Source organism: Scyliorhinus torazame, chromosome 10 (assembly GCF_047496885.1).
Source record: "Scyliorhinus torazame isolate Kashiwa2021f chromosome 10, sScyTor2.1, whole genome shotgun sequence".
Taxonomy (NCBI): domain Eukaryota; kingdom Metazoa; phylum Chordata; class Chondrichthyes; order Carcharhiniformes; family Scyliorhinidae; genus Scyliorhinus; species Scyliorhinus torazame.
In genome coordinates this window covers 42,010,744-42,034,896 of record NC_092716.1, presented here as the reverse complement: position 1 = coordinate 42,034,896, position 24,153 = coordinate 42,010,744, and the positions used below count along the sequence as shown (strand labels likewise).

The 24,153-nt window shown below is 48.0% G+C and overlaps 1 protein-coding gene across 4 annotated transcripts in view; it reads right to left on the bottom strand.

Moving 5' to 3' along the window:
* The window catches only part of piezo1 (piezo type mechanosensitive ion channel component 1 (Er blood group)), a 423,492-nt gene extending 407,887 nt beyond the window's left edge, over positions 1-15,605 (bottom strand). For all 4 annotated transcript variants that reach the window (XM_072518003.1, XM_072518005.1, XM_072518006.1 and 1 more), the window contains exon 1: positions 14,643-15,605. In XM_072518003.1, the coding sequence (XP_072374104.1) occupies positions 14,643-14,706 (64 nt within the window). In that variant the 5' untranslated portion in view covers positions 14,707-15,605. The remainder of the gene's footprint in view (positions 1-14,642) is intronic.
* Positions 15,606-24,153: the final 8,548 nt, after the last annotated feature.

The following is a 24,153-nucleotide window of genomic DNA, read 5'->3' as shown; positions in this document are numbered from 1 at the left end:
CGCGACCTGCGGGTGGTGTTGGAAGGGTCGAGACTTCCAAGTGGTGAAACTGGATATTCTGCCAAGGTTCTTGTTTATCTTTCAAGCTCTTCTGGTCTTTATACAAAAGGCCTTTTTTCGGAAAGTGGACAAGATCATTTCTGACTTTGTATGGGCGGGGAAAGGTGCCGAGGGTGGGGCGGACCCTGCTACAGAGGCAGAAGCAGATGGGGGGGTTGGCATTGCCGAACTTGCTTCATTATTATTGGGTGACGAATGTGGACAAGGTGCGGCAGTGGTGAGAAGGAGAAGGGGTAGAGTGGGTTAGGATGGAGGAGGAATAGTTTGAGGGCTATGGTGACGGCAGCATTGCCAATGGCTCCGAGTAGGTATTCCGGGAGCCCAGTAGTGCAGTCCACAGTGAAGATATGGAATCAGTTGAGGAGGCATTTTAGGGTGGCAGCAATGTCGGAGCTAACGCCGCTGTGCGAGAATCATGAGTTTGAGCTGGGGGGGGGGGGGGTGGATAGTGTATAAAGGAAGTGGGGGGAAGTGGGGCTGGTCAAGGTGAGGGGTCTGTATTTGGAGGAAGGGTTCACCAGTCTGGAGGAGCTAAGGGAGAGGGTAGAGCTGCTGAGGGGTAGTGAGTTCAGGTGAGTTCAGGTATCTGCAGGTTAGGGACTTTGCGCGAAAGGTCTGGAGGGGGTTCCCTAGGTTGCCGGGATTCACCCTGCTGGTGCGACTGCTGCTCCCAGGCGTGGAAGGGGAGGGAAGAATTGGGGATATATACAAGTGGCTGGGGGAGCAGGGAGGCAAGCGGGTGGTGAAGATCAAGGAGAAATGGGAAGCGGAATTGGGAGGGGAGATCAATTGGGCAGCATGGAGTGAGGCACTGCGTACAGTAAACAGGACCTCCTCATGTGCAAGGATGAGCCTGATATGGTTTAAGGTGTAGCCATCTGGGATGGCCACTTCCAGTATACAAAATGGACACTCGCAGAGCCTATAGGGAAAAATAGACAATACAAAGCAACAAGCAGGCACAGAGCCTGAATGTATATTTGGAAGGCAGTCTGCCGAAACTCTGGGTCGATTTACATATTGATGGCCCATCTCCGGGAAACAAAGAACGAGTGCTCAGGTAGCCGATACTGTCCCAGACAGTCCGGCACCACTACCCCAACCAGAAGACGCAAACAAAGCAAGGCCAACGGCCACTTAGGACACGCCCAGCCATCAAGGCACCCGCCCCTTTATTGGCTTATCTCGATGACAATGATCAAGAAGCAACCCAATTAATTGGGACCAAGTTTAAGGCCCGTCTAAAACTCGCAAAGCCCCTCCAAGTATAAGGAACCCCCGCGAAACGTTCGCTCTCTTGGATTTGGCTCTCAAGCGGAGAGACCCTTCCACCAGCACCACCAGAAGCAAGTAAGTTCAAGTTCAACGCTCACTACCAGACGGACAACCTTAGCTGTACACCTGTTACCTCTATGAACCCAACAGGCCCAGATCCGAACAATGTCCATTGTTCCTCTGACCTAAGTGGGCACCCGAAGTTAAGTATAGGTGCTAGTGATAGATATAGTTTAGCCTGTAGTGTTATTGTGCATGAGTAAATCATACTGTGTGTAAATAAAAGTAGTATTGACTTTGAACTAACTAACTGGTGTATTGGCTCTTTGATCGGTATCAGGGTTAAAACCTTGTGGCGGTATCGAGAGATACCTGGCGACTCTGAAGGCATACTCATAATTAGGATTAAGAAAGGCGACCTTATTAACTGCCATATTTATAGCAAGTAAACTGAGCAACATTACTGTGCACAGGATGCATATGACTCGGGCGAGAATGAGTGGGTCCTTTCAGGGGGTAGCAGATGAGTCTGAGAGGTGTGGGCAGGGGCCAGCGAATCATGTGCACATGTTTTGGGGTTGCGAAAAATTGGGAATATTCTGGGTGGGAGTGTTCGCGGTCTCAGCCAGGATAGTGGAGGAGGAGGTGGATCCGGGCCCTGTTGTGGCGATATTTGGGGTCTCCGAGAAGCCAGAGCTCGCGGAGGGGAGGAAGGCAGAGGTCTTGGCCTTCGCCTCTCTGATTGCACAACGGCGAATCATCGCCACCGGGGGTAGCGGCTTGGTTGGGTGGCCTGTACGACTTTTAGAGAAGGTAAAGTATGAGTTAAGTGGCTCTTGAGGTGGGTTTGAGGAAAGGTGGGGGATGTTTGTGACCGTGTTTGAGGGGCTGTTCGTCGCGGGGGAGGGTGGGTGAAAAAGAGGAAAAGTCTGTACAGATTGTATAGTTGATTGTCGGGAAGCATGTTTCCCGCTGTAACCTGTACTGATACAGGTTTGTAATAACATATAATTTTTTTAAAAAGCTAAGCGCAAATGGTGGGTTGTGAAGTTCAGGTGGTGTGGGTCGCGAATGTTGGCCGGCGTGGGTCGGCCGGCCTGGGTCGCGAGGGTCGGCCGGCCTGGGTCGCGAGGGTCGGCCGGCCTGGGCGGCGCAGGTCGGCCGGCCTGGGCGGCGCAGGTCGGCCGGCCTGGGCGGCGCAGGTCGGCCGGCGTGGGCGGCGCAGGTCGGCCGGCGTGGGCGGCGCAGGTCGGCCGGCGTGGGCGGCGCAGGTCGGCCGGCGTGGGCGGCGCAGGTCGGCCGGCGTGGGCGGCGCAGGTCGGCCGGCGTGGGCGGCGCAGGTCGGCCGGCGTGGGCGGCGCAGGTCGGCCGGCGTGGGCGGCGCAGGTCGGCCGGCGTGGGCGGCGCAGGTCGGCCGGCGTGGGCGGCGCAGGTCGGCCGGCGTGGGCGGCGCAGGTCGGCCGGCGTGGGCGGCGCAGGTCGGCCGGCGTGGGCGGCGTGGGCGGCGCAGGTCGGCCGGCGTGGGCGGCGCAGGTCGGCCGGCGTGGGCGGCGCAGGTCGGCCGGCGTGGGTCGCGAAGGTCAGCCGGCTGGTAAAAATGGGTCCCGGGCAAAAAAGTTTGAAAAACACTGGGCTGGATTATTTGATTGTTTCATTGTACCGCTGACTTGTCAGTTATGGCATGTGATTATGGAAATAACTAATCCTTTAAAAAAAGGTAACAATTCTGCTGGAAAAATGTACTTATGGACTGCAAGTCTCGACACACAAGAATACGTCAATGCAGAAACATTTTTATTACAAAGAATTTTCTGCTTCCACATTGAAATATAAATATCTGCTTTAACACACTTCCAGATCAACAGATATAGGCCTCAAGTGCACTGAATGTCTTCCTTAAAGCTGTACACTCAATTGCAAATATAAAATGAAATTAATATACTTTGTTACCAAATATAGAATCATCACATTCAGGGTGAAGCCGGTTGCATTGCATGATTTTCATGCCCTGCAAACTGCTCTAAATATACTTTTTTTAAATGACAGCAATCCTTTAAATAATTGCATTAAATTTCCAAATGTTAAGAAAAGCATTTGAAAAAATACATATCCACTCAGACTGGCATTATTAACACATTACCGACAGTGCATTTGTTATTTTCACATTCCTGAGGCCATTCCTCTGTGCCAAACTGTGGACAAAAGACAATCATCATCACACTTCCAAAATCAGCCAGCTGCTGCCATCGTGGAAGAATCACATCCAAAAGCCAGCAGAAACACTGGCAACTGGATAAAGTATAATGAAAACAGGAGGCGAGGAAAATAAGCTTTAGTCTCGGTTTTGCAAGGTGAGATACATGAAGAAACTAGTGTGCACCAAATAGGTACAGTACAGAAAGAAATGTACAATTAAACCATGGGCAGATTTGGCTATTAAGAGGGATAAGCATAATTAGGACGAGAAAACACTTTCAAGCTGCATGTTGAATTTCCCAGTTTCAAGTAAACAAGATGCAAATATAACTTTTTCTATCAATCAAAATGCTTGGCTTCTTTTAACAGATGTTAATGAGCATTTCTTTGCCAGCTATTATCTGACACGGGAATAGATACAGACAACAGATTGTTTGAGGCTTTGCCAGAAAGTACAATGTGGAAAAATTACACCACCATTAAATCGGAACAAAAAAAGTTTTAGGTTTGAATTCTGATCTGTACAAAGTTAGTTGAACTCAGTTGAGTATAACTAGAAAGTGCAGCTGCTTCAGTGTATTTTGACTATGCAGCAAAATAACTCTGCCAAAGTTCTTGCTCCTGATTACTGTCTGCTGACTTTTACCAAAAAATACATTGGGACAGGGTAAGGCTCCAAAATGATGCCCCCAAAACAGCTCACTGGCTGGGCTCAAACTTGAAGAATGGCCACTTTGACAAAGTACAGTAAAAGTAATGGAATTACACCATTCTCACCTTTAGCATTTTCAAGAGGTGAAAAATAAAGGGAAAACTGGCAATTGAAATCACAAGCTCTGATCACAACTCTCCTTGGATAGGGGAGTGGTGTCAGGGAGAAATCACAAATGTTGCACCTCTGTCCAACAGAGGGGGTCAGGATAAACTAGGTAACTTCTGGCCAACCTGAAACCTTTGGCATGGGCAAAAATAATTCTCACTTGGGAGACATCTGGGTTCACAATGACAGTCAGCAAGGATTTGTTACAAGGCAAATTGTGCGCAACTAACCTGATTGAGTTTTTTGATGAAGCAACAGGCTGATGAAAGTAGTGCACTAAAAACATATTTTGACTTTCAAAAGACATTTGATAAAGGTACCGCACAATAGACTGATTCAGAAAATAGACACACATGGGAACAAAGTTATCACTGTTCTTTCAATATGTAATTAGTGAAGGGATGGGAGACAAAGTCGGGGTAAACGGGTATTTTCTGACCAAAGAGAAAGAGGCAGTGGTCCCCCAGGAGTCGTTGTTCGGACTGCTGCTTTTCATGTTATATTGACTTTGAGTTGGGTATAGGGAGTGTACTTTAAGATTTGATACTATGGCAGAAGGTTAATATAAAGGGGTGGATTAGTCATCCCAACCTGCTCATATATACTTTCGAATGAATAATTAAAAGTATCAATTGGAAAGATCTAGGGAATAAATATGTTCACTAATATTGCTGTGCAGACTACATAAATTACTGGAGAGCATGGGCCAGCATGGGCCATGTGGCATTCCCCATTGAGATCACTGAAGAATGGGGTGCAGGTTATGCAGGTTGAGACCCGCGGCCTTGGCAGTCGCCTGGGGAAATGAACTGTACAGTGCTGCTCGAAGTTGAGCCATGCGAGCGAGCATTCTCTCCCCTGGATTCGAGAACCTGCCTACCTTGGCCACGGTGAGGAGGAGGAGAATTTAGGTGCGAGGAAAACAATAAATAAAATGTAACCATATTTCAACTCAAATTCTGATACAAAAGTCAGGTTCAGTTACTTTCTGTAGCCACAAATTCTACAAGAATTTCCAAGGTTTCACTAATTTGATATTACACTAGTATTCAAAATTATAAATATCTCGGAATCATATATGCAAATCTTCGTCTGCACACTTTGTTTTACAAACTTTTCCTTCCTGTTGATACATTTTGTCACACTATTCTGTTAAAATTCATCATGGTAAGTTCAGATTTATATATTTTTTTAAAAAGCATATCACACACTAGGCTTTATTTCTAGAAGGATAGACTTGAAAAGTATCAGTACAGCATGCAGTTCTGAGTACCATATTACAAAAAGAGTGTAATAGAGGGGACACAAAGAAGGTTGACACAGGGATACCAGAAATTCTGTCTATATTATCAGGAAAGGATGAGCAGTCTGGATCTCTTTTTCTCCTGTAAAAAGGCAGTTGAAGGGTGACCTCCCGGAAGCCTTCAAAACTATGAAAGGTTTGGTAGGGTGGATACAGAGATGCTGTTACGACTTGTGAAAAAGAGCATAAATCGAGGCCATCGATATAAGACAGTCACCCAGAAATATAATAGGGAATTCATAAAAAAAGAAACCGCTTTACCCAAAGAATAATAATAATAATCTTTATTGTCACAAGTAGGCTTACATTAACACTGCAATGAAGTTACTGTGAAAAGCCCCTATGGTGAGAACATGGAAACTATTACCTGGGAAGAAAGGCTCATTTTAAGAAAGGTTGTACACTTTGGGCCTGTACCCATTGGAGCTTAGAAGAATGAAAGATGATCTCATTGAAACATACAGGATCCTGAGGGGGCTTGTTGAGGTGGAAACCAGGGGGATGTTTCCTTTTGTGGGGGAGACCAGAACAAGGGGACAGAGTTTAAGAAGGGAGTTGCCTTTTAAGACAGAGACAAGAATATTTTTTTTTCCTCAGAGAGTCACTAGTCTGTGGAATTACAGACAGTAGTGAAGGCTGGGTAATTTTATTTATCTAAGGCCCAGTTAGATAGATTTTTGATAGGCAAGGGTGTCAAGGATTATGGGGGGGGGTCAGAGAGGCAGGTGGAATTGACAACACACCCACACCAGGCATGAGCTTATTGAATGGTGCAGCAGGCTCGAAGGATCAAATAGCCTACTCCTGCATCTAAATCCTGGGCTGGATTCTCCGCAGCAATCGGGCCCGGCACCGGTCCGGGATTCTTCAGCCGCCGAATGTCAGCGTCACGGGGGAGTGCGCTGGGCCGCGGGGGGCCCATTGCCAGAGGCCGCCGTGGTCGGGCATATCGGAGACCGGGGGGTGGGGGGGGGGGTTCCTTATAGGCAGCCGGAGATTTATTGTGCGGGGGTAGAGGCTCGGGCGCGCAGCCGATCGGGGGGGGGGGGGGGGGGTTTCTCTCCTCCGTATGGCTCTGCGGTCAGTCTGCCATGGAGCACAGCGCGGCCGGGGGAGGTCGTCACCGTGCGCATGCGTGGCCTTGGACCTGGAGGTGAGGGGGCCCGTATCTGCAGCAAAAGCTGCGAGATTCACTCCGGATTCCTGCAGGGCTATGAATTTGTCTAACATTTTTCAAGGAATTTCGGGAGTAAAACTCCACCGCTTTTACGCCGGCTTGGGGACATATTCTCATTTTGGGAGAATCCAGCCCCCTATGTTATCAAAGGAAATGGTTTAAGTGGATTTTATAGATGCTGGAGGCGGGGGGAGACTAGACAAACATCTGAGGGAGATGGGAATATATAGCTACTATGATAGATTTAGTTGAGGATAGGCGATACTATTAAAGTGCAGTGCAACTTGTACAGTGTGCTTCTCTCCTGCAACCTGTGAGGCAGCTCATTGGCACATCGCAGTATACAACATCTAAAATCAAAATCACATGATTCAGTTCAGGAAATTTGCTGTCTTTCACTTCCACTAAAATAAGACAATTCAATCTGCACTGGTGATGTACAGGGAAAAAATGATATATTTCAACAATATTTAACAGGTGGATTATAGAAGTCAGGACTTGGACCATAAGTCAGGCTCATTATGGTCTCCTGAACTGGTTTCAATTATTTGCAGAGCTTGTAGAGGGATGTTCCAAATGTTTCCTATTAATTGGTCTGGGTTTATAATCTGCTTTACCTCTTCTCCGAGCTGATTAAATGGTTTTAAGTGGGTACGGAGAGTCTGTATCACTGTGCAGAGGACATCACAGCAATATAAGACGGGCAAGATAATTTTATAATGGTTAAAAAACATGAGAATTACAAAAGACATTCAAAACTTAAGAGGGGTTAATCTGCATCATTTCATTAGTATATGTCAATAACTTGCCCATTGATATCCTGTATATGGAAAGTTTTCAACCAAAAAAAACTTGACTGGATTTGAGCAGACTCGCCATTATTCTGCATTTGGATTGGATTATCATCACGTGTACCGAGGTACAGTGAAAAGTATTTTTCTGCGAGCAGCTCAACAGATCATTAAGTACATGAAAAGAAAGGAAAATACATAATATGGCAAGAAACTACATGATAATTTCCCGTGCTCACTCCTCCCAAATCCATGCCAGTTTTCTCCCCTTCCATTCAGATCACACAAAGGTAGCGATTTTTAATGCCTGATTCCAGACAGTGGGCGGAATTCTTCCATGGTCCCGCTGGAGAGTTCATTGATAGAAGGGGGCGAGGGAAGAACTTGGTGGGCGTGCAAAAATTAGTTTCCCTCCGGCATGAATTTCCTGCGGTATCTTCTGCTGGGGTCTGCCGTGGGGATCTTATTTGCATCGCACTAATAAGATGCAGATGAAAGCCCAACCAGAATCTCCCACCTACGCCCGATTCTCCAGAACGGTAGCAGGAAAACGCGCTGGTGCAAATCATGGTGTGCAGATGTCAGGAATCACCTGAACAATGCCTGGGGCTCCTCCAGAGTTCGGAATAGAGATTGCCAGCGTCCCTGATCCCTGGAACACCAGTATGTGGAGGAGCATCTACAGGTGGATCTTTCAGATTTAGTGTCATTGAGAAGGCCCACCTTCCAGACTCAAGAGTGCTTCCAGAGATCCTTCTTCATTTTCAGGAGGTCCATCTTCTTTAATAGTGAGTCAGTGATAGTGGGCACCTTTTCACTATGGTGTCCGAATATGATGGAGATTTAATCGGCATCAAGCCTACCCCGCCACGTAATCTGGTGCAAAACACCCGGTTCAATAATTAACCATGTCGGGGCTGGAACATATGGTGCGATTTCCCATCTGCTTCTGCATTGGGAAATAGTTCAGATCCCCACCCCCACCATGGAACATAATCCCAGATGGGAGAATTCCGCCCACCCAGTGAATTTTGACAGATTAATTCACTGAACAGGCATCTTGTTTTTGTGAATACATATGCATAGGCTCTCAGACACATTTCAAGTGAACAGAAATTGGGAAATCTGACTGCTTTTCCTGTCATTAACTCAGGGACACTGCACGGAGGTCAGACATAACGTCCCATTACCATGCCAGGTGAAGTCAGCTAAATCAGCACAGACCACCAACATCTAGTGGTTACTATTGACGAGAAACGTAACTGGACCAGCCACATAAATACTCGGGAAGAGACTGAATATTGTGTGGCAAGTAACTCATCTCCCAACTCTCCAAATGTTTCCATAATCTACATGGCAGAAGTCAGGATTATAATGGAATACCAGCCGAGCATGTACAGTTCCAACAATACTCAAAAAGCTCAATAACATCCAGGGGCAGCAGCCCGATTGATCAGTACCCCATCCACCACTAGCACATGGTAGCTGCAGTGTGTACCAGCTACACTGTACATGGCAGCAACTCCCAAAGGCTTTTAAGACATCCTCCAAACACCCCAAGAAGGAGGAAGGCAATAGGGGATTGTGAACACCACTACCTGCAAGTTCTCGCCACACAACATCCTGACTTGGAAATATATTGCCATTCCTTCATCACTATTGGGTCAAAGTCCTGGAATGCCCTACCTAATAGCATTGTGGATGTACTTACACCGCATGGAAAGCAGTGGTTCAAGGTGGCATCTCACCACCAGCTTCTGCGAGGCAATTAGGGCTGGGCAATAAATATTGGCCTTGCCGATGATGCCCAAATCCTGTGACCCAATTAAAAAAGGCATGGACCTTTCTTAGAATCTTCCAGTGTGTATGATTTAACTAAACATTAACCAGAGCCATTGGGACAGCACATTGGGTAAACTTTATGGACAATTAATGAAAAGTGTATATCTACATACACAGTTACACCATTCTCTGAAAAAATACAACTTTCATTATCATACATTTTTAACTGATAAAAGCAACTGAAACAGTCAAAGTAGAAAGTATAGAATTGCTTACAGGAGTAATCATGGGCGCGATTCTCCGGCCCCCCACCGGGTCGGAGAATTGCCGGGGGCTGGCGTGAATCACGTCCCCGCCGTGTCCCAAATTCTCCGCCACCAGAGATTCGGCGGGGGCGGGAATCGCGCCGCGCCGGTCGGCGGAAATCGCGCCGGTCGGCGGGCCCACCCCCGGCGATACTCCGGTCCGTGATGGGCTGAAGTCCCGCCACTGTCAACCCACGCCAGCCGGTGTGAATTGAACCACCTTTCAAACAGCAGGACAAGGCGGCGCGGGCGGGCTCCGGGGCGATCTGGCCCCGGGGGGTGCCCCCATGGTGGCCTGGCCCGCGATCGGTGCCCACCGATCTGCGGCGGGCCTGTGCCGTGGGGGCACTCTTTTCCATCCGCCTTCGCCACGGTCTTCACTATGGCGGAGACGGAAGAGACCCCCTCCACTGCGCATGCGCGGGGATGCCGTGAGCGGCCACTGACGCTCCCGCGCATGCGTCGCACGGCAAAGTCATTTCCGCGCCAGCTGGCGGGGCGCCAAAGGCCTTTCCCGCCAGCCGGCGGGGCAGAAATCACTCCGGCGCAGGCCTAGCCCCTCAAGGTGAGGGCTCGGCCCCTCAAGATGCGGAGAATTCCGCACTTTTGGGGCGGCGTGATGCCGGACTGATCCGCGTCGTTTTTGGCGCCGGTCGGCGGACATCGCGCCGATTGCGGAGAATCCCGCCCCAGGTATTCAAAATAACAAATTGGCCATAGCTGAACATGATTTTCTCTATTTGAAATCTTTTGAACTACATGGTCAGGTATCCTGGTGACAACATCACATAGCTACCATAACATATAATGAAATTGATGCTTTAAAGCTAACAGGTACGTAGCAAAGCATTAGTTTTATTCATTGTACTTACTCTTTGATCAAAGAATGATTGATAAGTTACAGAACTCAATTACAGCACACAATGTAGAGCAACCACAAGTGCCATTCTGGAGGGCACAAGCAGAATGTGTTGGGCTCGACAATGTGTTATCACAGCAGCATTCCTGACCAATCTTTGATAAAACTCTTGTCTTTTAAAATTGAGCCATTTGTGCTGCCAATTGTGTCCTCCTACATTATCTGTGAAGTGAAAAAAAATCTATTCATTGCAATTTACTCAAACTATAGTTATGGGATATAATCCAGAAATTCCCACTTAACTATTATGGACCCCAAAGCAGTATTTCCCAGCAATGCAATTTTCTGCCTTAGCGCTCTGTGAGGCCATGTTATAATGTGGCAAAAGCCAAAACTGTTGAGCTTAAAAACTGCCTTGTTTAAAGAAAGATTCTGGTTAAATGATTCCTAAAAACTTAATTCAAGGCTATTTAATTTTTGTAGAGGAGAAAAGGGTGCCAAAAAAGATTTGAGAGAAACAATTGATAACTCATAATTTCTCCACATTGTTTCAATGGGGAAGTAATAGAATAGGGCCCAAAGCATAGTAAACCACAATGAAGTTCTGCTATGTATTTCATCAGTGAATCTCCCCATTGGCACAGGTTTAAATTGTGCAACAGGAGGCCCACCAGCAAAATTACTTGACTGTTTTACCTTGTTCATGGTGCACTTCTGAAATTGTTCCAATGGCTGCCCCAATGACACAGTAAACAAATGATGTAACACTGGACCATATTGATGAAGGAGGTCCGGTCCTAGATTCGATCTTTAGGCTGTGTTGACTCAGTTCCTCTTGGTCAAGCCAGGAGTAGATAAACAGGGGAGGTGATGGTGTAGTGGTATTGTGACTGAATGAGCAATGAAGAGGCCCCGACTAATGTTTTGAGGACCTGAGTTCGCATCCTACCATGGCAGATAATGAAATTGGAGTTCAATAATATTTTTTTAAACCCATCTGGTTCACTGACGCACTTTAGGGAAGGAAATCTGCCATCTCCAGACCAACAGCAATGTGGTGGCCTCTTAAAAGCACTTAAGGGCAAGGGCAATTAGGGATGGGCTTTAAATGCTGGTCCAGAGTTGCAGAATTAGAAAATAAGCTTGGAACCCTACTTCTTGTCAAGAATCCATGAATCAAGCTGGGAATTTGATGTGCAAATGTTATACAAGAATGGGATCAGACACAATTGTGTTCTCTCTTACTCAGATAACTTTCCAACATTCACAAGATGAAAGACCAACTTGACAAAGCACCAAAGGCTGTTGAGCAAAACAAGTTAGCCAATGTCAGCTTCCTTTCTAATGACTTGGGTTCACAGAACAACCAGTAAACATGAAAGCCTATGTAGTAGGCACAAAATGTGGTTGACATTAGATAAGAGTTATCTTAACGCACTTGTGGTGAGGAATGGGCTTATGGTTAACAGGCATTCCAAGGGTTTGAAATGTGTGCTTTTCACAACTGGGAAGTATTACACCCAACCTTAATGTCCTGGAAGCTGACACCAAATGCCAAAAATGGATCATAGTTTCATTGCCCAATACTAACATCCTTACATTAAAAAACTTACTTAAAAAAAACAATGTACTAACAAATGTTGGTTCCATAACATGTTGTTCGTGGTTAGCTTTATTGCAAAATTTCACAAACAAATAAGTGTAAAGAATGTCAAAAATGATATATAATAAGAATGATTTTGCATTGCTTTAATACATTAAAAAGGAGTTATATCAGCCCCAATGCTTAAAAGGTGCGTCATGTCTGCTCACATATTACTCAACTAGGACAATTTAGCCAAGGGTGATCTAAACATATCAATCGGGTGCAAAGTTAACATTCATTTCCTGAGGATGTGCTATAAAAGTAAAGCTGTTGCGTACACACTTCCGGTGCTGCTCAATAATAAAATGCATTTGATATATTTTACATATAATAGAGCCATCACTTCTGTTCATTTACATAGTCTTATGAAGACAGCCTGGAGCATTCAGCACAAAGGCCCTTCAAAACATAGTTACAAAACCCATAATTAGCATTTTATTAAGTTGCTCTGTTCATTTTTTTTAATTCCTTTTTAAATGGGGAAAGCTGATGATGTTATTGGAACTAATGGCTTAAAGCAACTCATGAGGCCAAATATTAGGGAGCTGAATTACCATTGTTGAGATATAATCATGAACCCAGGGATGATTCAGCAACAAATGTGCATGTTAATTCAGCTTTCTCACATGACCATTAGGTTTACTAACCCATTCCAGCTCAGACAAGCAAATTCAAGTATTGAAAAAGGAAGAAAAGAAAAATGCTTGGAACAAAAGAAAAAGGGTGAAAAGTAACAATTTAATTATTTTAAATAAGATTTTAACAGTAAGTTCCTCCCCACCCCCGCTGTCAAAACATTTATGATATGTATACCATGACATGCTACCGCCCTGACTTAGAAGATCATGATGCTTCTGTGCTGTTCACCAGTCTGCACTACCAGACCGACAAGGAGTTCTTACTCTGATCATATATGACGATACTATTTGACACAATAGTACCCAAAGAGAAACAAGAATGGGTCTGCAATGGCCAGGCCAAGAGCATGTAAGAGACTTTCGTATTCAAGTACAAATGCTAAACAGTGCCAGTACCAAAACTGACAGTATAGTGAAGGACCACAGAACAACTGCTGATGAATTTCTATCATGTAGAGCACAGAGATTTCATTTCTTAAAATTTGTTCATGAAATTGACACCACCAGCGTTTATTGCCTATGCTTAACTGCCTTTAAAGTGGTTCCGTGTGAGCCGCTTTCTTTGCCACTGCCGTCCATACAGTGTAGGTACACCTGCATTTTGACCCAACAACAGTGAAAGAATGCAAAACAATCCCAAGTCAGGATGGTGTGTGGCAATTGGAGTGGAACTTGAGCCTAGTGTCCTACCCTTCTCAGGTGCTGTTAAAGAAGCCTTGGCTCGAGTGCATTTTATAGCAGCCACTGTGCACCGATAGTGGAGGGAGTGATTGGTTAAGGTAGTGAATTATGGGGTGCTGATCAAGCAGGCTGCTTTGTCATTCATTTCATACTTGTAGGTTTAGGAGCAGTGGAACTTCGATTAAGCTCAATGCCACGCACACTTTATCAATGCCTCTCCAGCCAATGATTTTTGTCATTATACTCTGTTTCATGTCCATATCTTTGCATGGACTTTTGCAACATAGAAACAAGTCATTCAACACAAGTCTATGATAAGCTCTGCGTGAACCTTAAAACAACAATGATCATTTATGTGGAGCCTTTAATGTAATAAAACATCTCAAATAAACTTAATTGCAGCGTTATAAAACAAAATGTGACACTGTTGGGCCACAAAAAGGGACGTTAGATCAGATCACAAGTTTGGCCAAAGAGGTGGGTTTTAAGCAGTGTCTTCCAAAGGAGAAAAGCGAGCCAGAGAGAGGGAGGGAATTCCAAAGCTTGGGGTCTAGGTAACTCCAGTGACCATCAGGGGCACCGGTGTGTCATCTGATATCAGAGCAGTAGGTCTGCATGACCTCAATGCTAAATAAAATCACAAATGCGGACTGAAATGATCGTGTTACCTCACACGTTATTGGTGGAATAATTTCAGTTGCAAAGTTGAAGACTAGTCATTGAAGTGAAATGTGTTCGAAAGAAACTGAAGACTTTCTTCTGGCAGTTGTATCCTGCGACTTAAATCAGTACCTCCAGGGAAGTTTGGAATTGGGGTGGGCATTCTGCGGCCATGGGATGTTTAACTCAGTAAAACACGCTCGTTAATCTGGCTCGATCCTCTCCAGGCAACGACACAAAAAAAAAATCTTTAAAAAAAAAGTTTTATACCATGCACGCTGCCAATATCATTTTATGGTGATGAAATGAGAAATTGTTGAGTGAATTTTGGCGGGGGGAGGAAGCGGGGTGCCTCATATGCACATCCCTGTACTGTCCAACCTTAAACAAGAAAAGTCGATGATATCCACCGAATTGACGCCCGCCCCATGTCCCCGGGACAGCACTCACCAGCCAGCAGGCAGAGGGGTAACAGAAGCCAGTAGAAGAAGCCGGACAACACCTGCACTTCCATCCCACGAACTGAGCTCCACTTCCAGCCCCAACTGGCGAGCGGCTCCCCCGGGGAAAGCGACCGCCTTTCCCCGCAATCCAATTCCAGTTCAGTCGGTCCAATGCTTGGTGAAGTCAGGGAGCCGCGCCCGAAGCCATCCTCCCCGCAAAGAAGCAACTTTGTACAGCGGCTCGTTTACCCCCCGCCTCAGCAGCGCTCACACATGCCTGCGGTGCACCGAGAGAGGGGGGGGGGGGGGGGGGGAGAACTCCAACCGGCAGCTTACACCGACTGCTGGCTCCCAGCGCTCAAATTCCGCCACCCAAGTCTCTCATTCAGAACAAGTTAGCAGCCAGTAGACACTCCCACTTTGTCAGTTCTTCTTCCATCGTGGAGGAGGGGGAATTGAACAATGTTTTGTTGGTGTTGTGCTTGGCTTCAGGGTGGCCTGATTCTCCTGTCCCCGAGCCGGTTTGTGAAGTGGCCGCAGAGACACCCGGTGCTTTCCCGCCTCCTCTGCCTGAGGTGCTGCTGGCGGGCAGCCCCTGTTGTCACTCGCCTGGGTTCACCACACGCTGCTTCATTCAAGACCGTCTTCCTGCCTTCTGCTTTGCTTCTTTATTTCCCTCCCCCGAACGAGCCCAAGTTGCCAATTAAAACCCCCGACCAACACCACTCACTCAGATGTATTGGCTATTTCTGTTCCCAATGCCTCGGGATGCATTCGCTGTTCCCGGAATTTGCAACTCTTCTCTTCCACGCGCCTCAGAGTGCGGGTAGCGGGATTTACGTCAATTTTTTAAGACTTGGCAGCTGTCTCTCATTCATTGCCCCCTTGACAGAGGAACCCTGACAGATGTGAAGAGTGGGCTCCCGCTTTGGAATGATACCGCCACCTACCGAGGGCATGGCATGGTTTTCTCCAACTGCAGTTCGCAGAAAAGGCCACGCTAAACGGAACCGGGGACAATTTCCCTCATCCCCACCCCCTGCAGATGCTGGGGCTGAAGTTCCGCAGTCTGCACAAACCGAGTGAGTCTTTGAGGCCCGTTTGAGCTCAAGACTCCGCTATTCCAACGCTCTGAAATATAAAGCAAATGCGGGAAATGTTCAGCAGGTCAGGCAGCATCTGCAGAGAGAAGCAAGAGTTAAAATTTGTTGAAAATTCATTGTAAACATCTAAAAAAATTAATATCACCAGATCCAAAGACAAAAGGAAATTAATGGCGAAACTGACCCGCGATACGGGTAAAGTCTATACAACCCCCCACCCCCAAACTTCCTTGATCTTTAAATGTTAATTTTACTGCAAAGGTGGAGTAGGAAGCTACTCCCCCACCCACCGCTAGGTCCAGTTACTGGACATTTTGGATTTTGTTTATTGTCACGTGTACCAAGGCACAGTGAAAAGTATTTTTCTGTGAGCAGCTCAACAGATTATTAAGTACATGAAAAGAAAAGGAAATAAAAGAAAATACATAATAGGGCAGATTCAGATTCATCCCCAAACTGTGTTTATCGAAAGAAGTGAGGGAGGGGACATGGTGACATAACTTAAAACAATTTTAGGGATGCTCCACAGTGACTGAGGAAAGCTGCTGTCTGGTCTGAAAATACTCCAAAACAGCCAACTTAAAGCCTACCCACCAGAGAATATGGAATACCAGTCATTTCTGAAAATTTACAGACCCTTTCAGTTCAGGCAAACAAGCGCACTTTAGTTGTTTTTTTAAACTGGCTTCAGTGATGTTAACAGAGACAGAGCTTTTCTGGCTGTGCACTCACGATTTGGCTTGAGGTCCGACTTTGATCATTGTTGTATATGCCATGCAGCGAATCGGAACAGTAATATGCAAATAACTTGAGGAAAATAGGAAGGCTGTGTGGTATTATCAGGTATTGCAGTACCCGGGAGGCTGAAGACCATTGGTTAAACCTAGGAGTTTACCATTGGCTGTTTGGTATATAGCTCCGCCCTGACAGGCGGGGTATCAGAACCGGTGCAGTCCCAGCAGCCCTCATTCTGTACCGAAGCTGCTGGGGAACAGTTCTAGTCTATTAAAGCCTTCAGTTATGATACTACCTCGTCTTTGATTGTAATTGATGGTGCATCAATTTAATAGACTACACTTAAGCTGAAAGGATGGATCTCCGAATCAAGCCGGAGTGTCTACAACTCAGCCTCCACGCGGAGAACTCGGCGGCGATATTTAAGCACTGGCTGGCGTGCTTTAAAGGCTACCTCGAGACGGCCGGAGGCACCACCTCAGGAGAACAGAAACTGCATCTCCTGCACTCAAGGGTAAGCCCTGGGATCTACACCCTCATCGAGGAGGCGGAGGACTTCGATGCTGCGATCGAGCTGTTAAAAGGACATTATATCTGCCCTGTAAACCAGGTCTACGCATGTCACCTGCTTGCAACTAGATGGCAAAGCCCCGGGGAATCATTGGAGGAGTTCTACCGTGCGCTACTGGTGCTGGGCAGAAACTGTGGCTGCCCGCAAGTTTCGGGGAGCGAGCACACGGAACTCCTAATCTGGGATGCCTTCGTAGCAGGTATGAGCTCCTCAGAGATCCGCCAAAGACTCTTAGAAAAGGACACCCTGGGACTTAGAGAGGCACGGGCCCTGGCAGGGTCCATGGATGTTGCCTCCAGAAACGCACAATCCTATGTGCCCGACCGTGTGGCGGCCCCCTGGGCAGCGTGGCATCCTGCAGCGGCAGCCCCACAGACCTTCCCCGTGTCCCCGCAGGCCTGCTCTGTAAGACGGCCCGCTAACTCCATCGGGCCCTGCTGTTCTTCTGCGGGCAGGCGAAGCACTTCTGCCAGCGCTGCCCGGCCCGCACCTCCACCTGCAAAGGGTGCGGCAAGAAGGGTCATTTTGTGGGGGTCTGCCAGGCACGAGCCGTGGCCGTGGTCTCCAGCGACTCCAGAACGGCGTGGCAACCTCCCCTTCGGGCCCCAGGCGGCCAGCACTCACCGCCACCCCCCTATCCTAGGGCCACGCGTGACCCACAGTCGCGGCCATCTTGCCCCTCGGACACCACGCTGGACGGATGGGCGCCGCCATTTTGTCCATCCCGCCGCCATTTTGTCCATCCCCGACCACCATGTGCGACCCATGGGAGACGCCATCTTGGATGGGGCCCCAGACCTTCAGCACGGCCGACTACACGCTGCCCGAGCAAAACCCGCAACTACTTCACCTGGCCTCAGTGACTCTGGACCAAAATCGACCTCAGACACTCGCAACAGCAACGACGACGGTCTTCATCAACGGCCATGAGACGTCTTGCCTGATCGACTCTGGGAGCACGGAAAGCTTTATACACCCCAACACGGTAAGGCGCTGTTCACTTGTTACCCACCCTGTAAACCAAAGAATCTCCCTGGCCTCCGGGTCACACTCGGTGGAGATAAAGGGGTTCTGCCTAGCAAACCTCACTGTCTAAGGCAGGAAATTCAACAAGTTCCACCTTTATGTCCTGCCGCACCTCTGCGCGGCTACACTCCTGGGGTTGGACTTCCAATGTAACTTGCAGAGTCTGACCTTCAAATTCGGCGGCCCTATACCCCCCCTTACTGTCTGCGGCCTTGCGACCCTTAAGGTCAACCCGCCTTCCCTGTTTGTGAACCTCACCCCGGATTGCAAACTCGTCGCCACCAGGAGCAGACGGTACAGTGCCCAGGACCAGACCTTCATCAGGTCAGAGGTCCAAAGGCTACTGAGGGAAGGGGTCATTGAAGCTAGCAACAGTCCCTGGAGAGCTCAAGTAGTGGTGGTAAAGACCGGGGAGAAACATAGGATGGTGATTGTCGCGCAACAATTACTCACTCAAGTCGAGAAGTGATGAAGTCAATCGAGGCTTTATTAAGCAAAACTTGTTCCCCAGCAGCTCAGTTACAGAATGCGGCTGCTGGGAGAATTCAAGCTCCTATACTCCGCCTTCTGGGCGGAGCCAGCAGGCGGCAGATCCAACCAGGAGCCGGGACCCGTCAGCCAATAGCCTCTCAGCTTCACAGGTACCGTACTACCCCTAATACATACCACCACAGTCATTGACTACAGTCAGACCATCAACAGGTTTACGCAGCTGGATGCGTACCCTCTCCCCCGCATATCCGACCTGGTAAACAGGATCGCACAATACAAGGTCTTCTCCACGGTGGATCTCATGTCCGCCTACCATCAGCTACCCCTCCGTACTAGTGACCGCAAATACACTGCCTTCGAAGCAGATGGGCAGCTCTATCAATTTTTAAGGGTTCCCTTTGGTGTCACTAATGGGGTCTCGGTCTTCCAACGTGAGATGGACCGAATGGTTGACCGGTACGGCTTACGCGCAACGTTCCCGTATCTTGATAACGTCACCATCTGCGGCCATGACCAGCAGGACCACGACACCAACCTCCGAAAATTTCTCCCGACCGCGAAAATCCTTAACTTAACGTATAATAAGGATAAATGCGTATTTAGCACCGACCGCCTAGCCATCCTCGGCTACGTAGTGCGAAATGGAGTTATAGGCCCCGACCCTGAACGCATGCGCCCCCTTATGGAATTCCCCCTCCCTCACTGTCCCAAGGCCCTAAAGCGCTGCCTCGGGTTTTTCAGTTATTACACCCAGTGGGTCCATAACTACGTAGACAAAGCCCGACCCCTAATCCAGTCCACAACCTTCCCCCTGTCGACGGAGGCCCGCCAGGCCTTCAGCAGCATCAAAGCAGACATTGCAAAGGCCACGAAGAGCGCCATCGACGAGTCCCTCCCCTTCCAGGTCAAGAGCGATGCGTCCGACGTAGCTCTGGCCGCCACCCTCAACCAAGCGGGCAGACCCGTGGCCTTCTTCTCCCGTACCCTCCATGCTTCCGAAATTCGCCATTCCTCGGTCGAAAAAGAGGCACAAGCCATAGTAGAAGCTGTGCGACACTGGAGGCATTACCTGGCCGGCAGGAGATTCACTCTCCTCACTGACCAATGGTCGGTGGCGTTCATGTTCGATAATGCACAGCGGGGCAAGATAAAAAACGACAAGATCTTGCGGTGGAGGATAGAACTCTCCACCTACAACTATGAGATCTTGTACCTCCTGGGAAGCTAAACGAGCCTCCTGATGCCCTGTCCCACTGCACATGTGCCACTGCACAAGTGGACCGCCTCCAAGCCCTCCACGAAGACCTCTGCCACCCCGGGGTCACTCGTTTTTTCCACTTCATTAAGACCTGCAACCTGCCCTACTCCATCGAGGAGGTCAGGACAGTCACCAGGGACTGCCAAATCTGCGCGGAGTGCAAACCGCACTTCTACCGGCCAGAGAGGGCGCACCTGATAAAGGCTTCCCGTCCCTTTGAATGCCTCAGCATGGACTTCAAAGGTCCCCTCCCCTCCACCGACTGCAACACGTATTTCCTGAATGTGATTGACGAGTACTCCCGGTTCCCATTCGCCATTCCCTGCCCAGACACGACCGCAACCACCGTCATCAAGGCCCTCCAGGGTATCTTCACACTGTTCGGTTTCCCCGTCTACATACACAGTGATCGGGGGTCCTCCTTTGAGCGACGAACTGCGTCAATCCTGCTCAACAGGGGCATTGCCTCAAGCAGGACGACCAGTTACAACCCCCGGGGGAATGGGCAGGTAGAGAGGGAGAACGGAACGGTCTGGAAGACCGTTCTACTGGCCCTACGATCCAGGAATCACCCAGTCTCCCGCTGGCAAGAAGTCCTCCCGGAGGCCCTCCACGCCATCCGGTCTCTGCTCTGTACAACTACCAACCAGACACCTCATGAACGTCTCCTTGTCTTCCCAAGAATGTCCTCCTCCGGGACCTCGCTCCCAACCTGGCTAGCAACACCCGGACCCATCCTGCTTCGGAAGCACGTGCGGGCGCACAAGTCGGACCCGTTGGTCGAGAGGGTCCACCTGCTGCCGCTAACCCCCAGTACGCCTACGTGGCGTTCCCTGACGGCCGGCAAGATACAGTCTCCCTTCAGGACCTGGCGCCCGCCGGATCCCCACGCGCACTCGAACCATTATTTCCCCTCCCCCCTCCCCTCCACCTCACAGGAGGGTCAGTCCTCCCGCCGCTCCTGCCTAGGCCCGCCCCCCCCACCGATGCCCCCTACAGGCGCCCCCCTCTCATGTCAACCGTTTGCCCCACCAGCGCCGTCTCGGGGTGACGAAGCTGCCATGGAGGCCGAAGCCACGCTCCCGGAGTCGCAGACGCCCGGACCCCCACCAGAATCACCACCGAAACCCAGACGATCCAGGAGGACGACCAGGCCACCCGACCAACTGATTGTTTCACTGTAACTGTAACTGTAAATGAACACTGAATGTATATATCTTCCACGCTTGTAAATATTCTCGACAACTCTGTAAGGAGGTATCACGGTACCTCCATATCTGATCATACCATGTTCTATGCAATTGTAACCACTGGCCACCACCCCCGCCGGACTCTTTTGTAACAGGGGGTGAATGTGGTATTATCAGGTATTGCAGTACCCGAGAGGCTGTAGACCATTGGGTAAACCTAGGAGTTTACCATTGGCTGTTTGGTATGTAGCTCCACACTGACAGGCAGGGTATAAGAACCGGTGCCGTCCCAGCAGCCCTCATTCTGTACCGAAGCTGCTGGGGAACAGTTCTAGTCTATTAAAGCCTTCAGTTATGATACTACCTCGTCTTTGATTGTAATTGATCGTGCATCAGGCTGCACTTTGGGTTTTGAAATAAAGCTATTAACTCAATCTTTTTCCAATATCCAATGAGCATGGTTCTTTATTCTTTGATGGGATATGGGCAATGCCAGCATTCTTTGACAATTTCTATTTGACCTTCAACTGAGTGGCCTGCTCAGCCATTTCAATAATAATCATAATCTTTATTGGTGTCACAAGTAGGCTTACATTAACACTGCAATGAAGTTATTGTGGCAATCTCCTAGTCACCACACTCCGGCGCCTGTTTGGGTACACTGAGGGAGAATTCAGAATGTCCAATTTACCTAACAAGCACGTCTTTCGGGACTTGTGGGAGGAAACCGGAGCATTTGGAGGAAACCCACACAGACACGGGGAGAATGTGCAGACTCCGCACAGACAGGTACCTAAGCCAGGAATCGAACCTGGGATCCTGCGCTGTGAAGCAACAGTGCTAACCATTAAGCTACCGTGCCGCACCTCAAAAGGCACCTGCTATGAATCTGGGGTCAGATGTAGACCAGACCAGGTAAGGACAGATTTCCTTCCCTAAAGGACATTGGTGAACCAGATTTTTTAAAAATAATCAAGGTCGAGGATAACTTCATGGTCACCATTGCTCACTCATGTCCCCAGAACATTTCTTTTTATTCATTCTTGGGATATAGGCATCGCTGACTGGGTCAGCATTTATTGTACATCCCTAATTGCCCTTGAACCGAGTGGCTTTCAACCACATTGGCAACCGCATTTGCTGTGGATCTGGAGTCACATGTAGACCAGACCAGATAAGGACGGCAGATTTCTTTCCTCAAGGACATTAGTGGGTTTTTACAACAATTGACAATGGTTTCATGGTCATCATAATAATAATTTTTATTGTCACAAGTGGGCTTACATTAACATAGCAATGAAGTTACTGTGAGAAGCCCCTAGTCACCACATTCCGCCGCCTGTTTGGGTACAAGGAGGGAGAATTCAGAATGTCCAATTCACCTAACAGCATGTCTTTTGGGACTTGTGGGAGGAAATCGGGACACCTGGAGGAGACCCTCGCAGCTACTGGGAGAACGTGCAGACTCCGCACACACAGTGACCCAAGCCGAGAATCGAACCTGGGACCCTGGCGTTGTGAAGAACAGTGTTAACCACTGTGCTACCTTGCCGCCCACATTAGACTTTTAATTCAGATTTCACCATCTGCCATGGTGTAATTCGAACCTGGGTCCCCGTATATTACCAGGGCATATTACCGTGGCTCTCTGGACTACTCGTCTATTGACAGTACCACATGCCACTCTACTTGCCACATACTGATGAAGGATCCCAATTCCAAGCACCAACTCACAGTACTCCCACTCCCAGTGATGCTGAGGTGTATTTCCTTATCATGAGATTCGCCTTGTGCTCCCTTAACCCTTTGCCTACCAAACTGCAGACAGACAACTTCCTTGCTTCCACGTTAGCTGATACTAGCTCCATCCTTCCAAATTACTACACCATCGCCAATCTCCCTTACCTCTCCATCATTCTTGAAGGTTCCTACCTTTCCCAGAACTTTAAACCCCTCCAATCAGGACCAGCCCCTGCCTCAGTACTGAAACTTCTAGCAAAGATACAAAATACATCCTGTGTGACTGTGACAAAGGTAAACTTTTCCCCTCGCCTTTTCGGTCGTTAGCGCCACATTCCTCCAATGCCTCCACCGTGATTTGGTCGGGTGGGACTGTTATCATCTGGTTCCACTCTTATCTTTTAGTCGTAGGCAAAGAATTACTTGTAAAGGCATCTCTTCCTTCTCTAGTGTCTCTTAAGGAGCTGTCCCTTTCTCCTTCTATTTCTCAAATACATTCTGCCCCTTGGCAACAACAACACAGCATTAATTTTCATATGTACAAACATCATTCGGTTTTATCTCACTAATATCTCTCCTGACCCCTCGATGGTCTAAATTGTCAGACTGCTTGTCCAACATCCAATACTGGATGAACAAACAATTCCACCATTTAAATATGAGGAATATCAAAGCCATTGTCATTGGTCCCAGGACAAACTCCATTGCTTAACCGCTATATCATCCCTCTCTCTGGCAACTGCCTTGAGACTGGAACTGTTCATAAAATCATAGAATCCCTACAGTGCAGAAGAAGACCATTCGATCCATCGAATCTGCACCAACCCTCTGAAAGAGCACCCTAACCTAGGCCCACTCCCCTGTTAGCCTACCTAACCACTTGGACACTAATGGGCAATTTAGAATATCCAATCCACCGAACGTGCATTTCTTTGGACTGAGGGAGGAAACCAAAGGAAACACACGCAGATGCAGGGAGAGAAAATGCAAACTCCACACAGACAGTCACCCAAGTTCGGAATTGAACCCGGGTCCCTGGCGCTGTGAGGTAGCAGTGCTAACCACTGTGCCACCATGCCGTCCCTGTTCACAGCTTTGTTATCGTATTTGACCTCAACGTGAGCTTCCAACCACATATTTGCACCATCATTAAAACCATCTATTTTTTTTTTTATAAAATATTTTATTGAAAATGTTTGGTCAACCAACACAGTACATTGTGCATCCTTTACACAATATTATAACAACACAAATAACAATGACCTATTTTATAAACAGAAAATAAATAAATAATAAATAACAAAAATGAAAACTAACCCTAATTGGCAACTGCCTTATCACAAGTAACACTCTCCAAAAATATAATTTAACAGTCCAATATATAATTATCTGTAGCAACGACC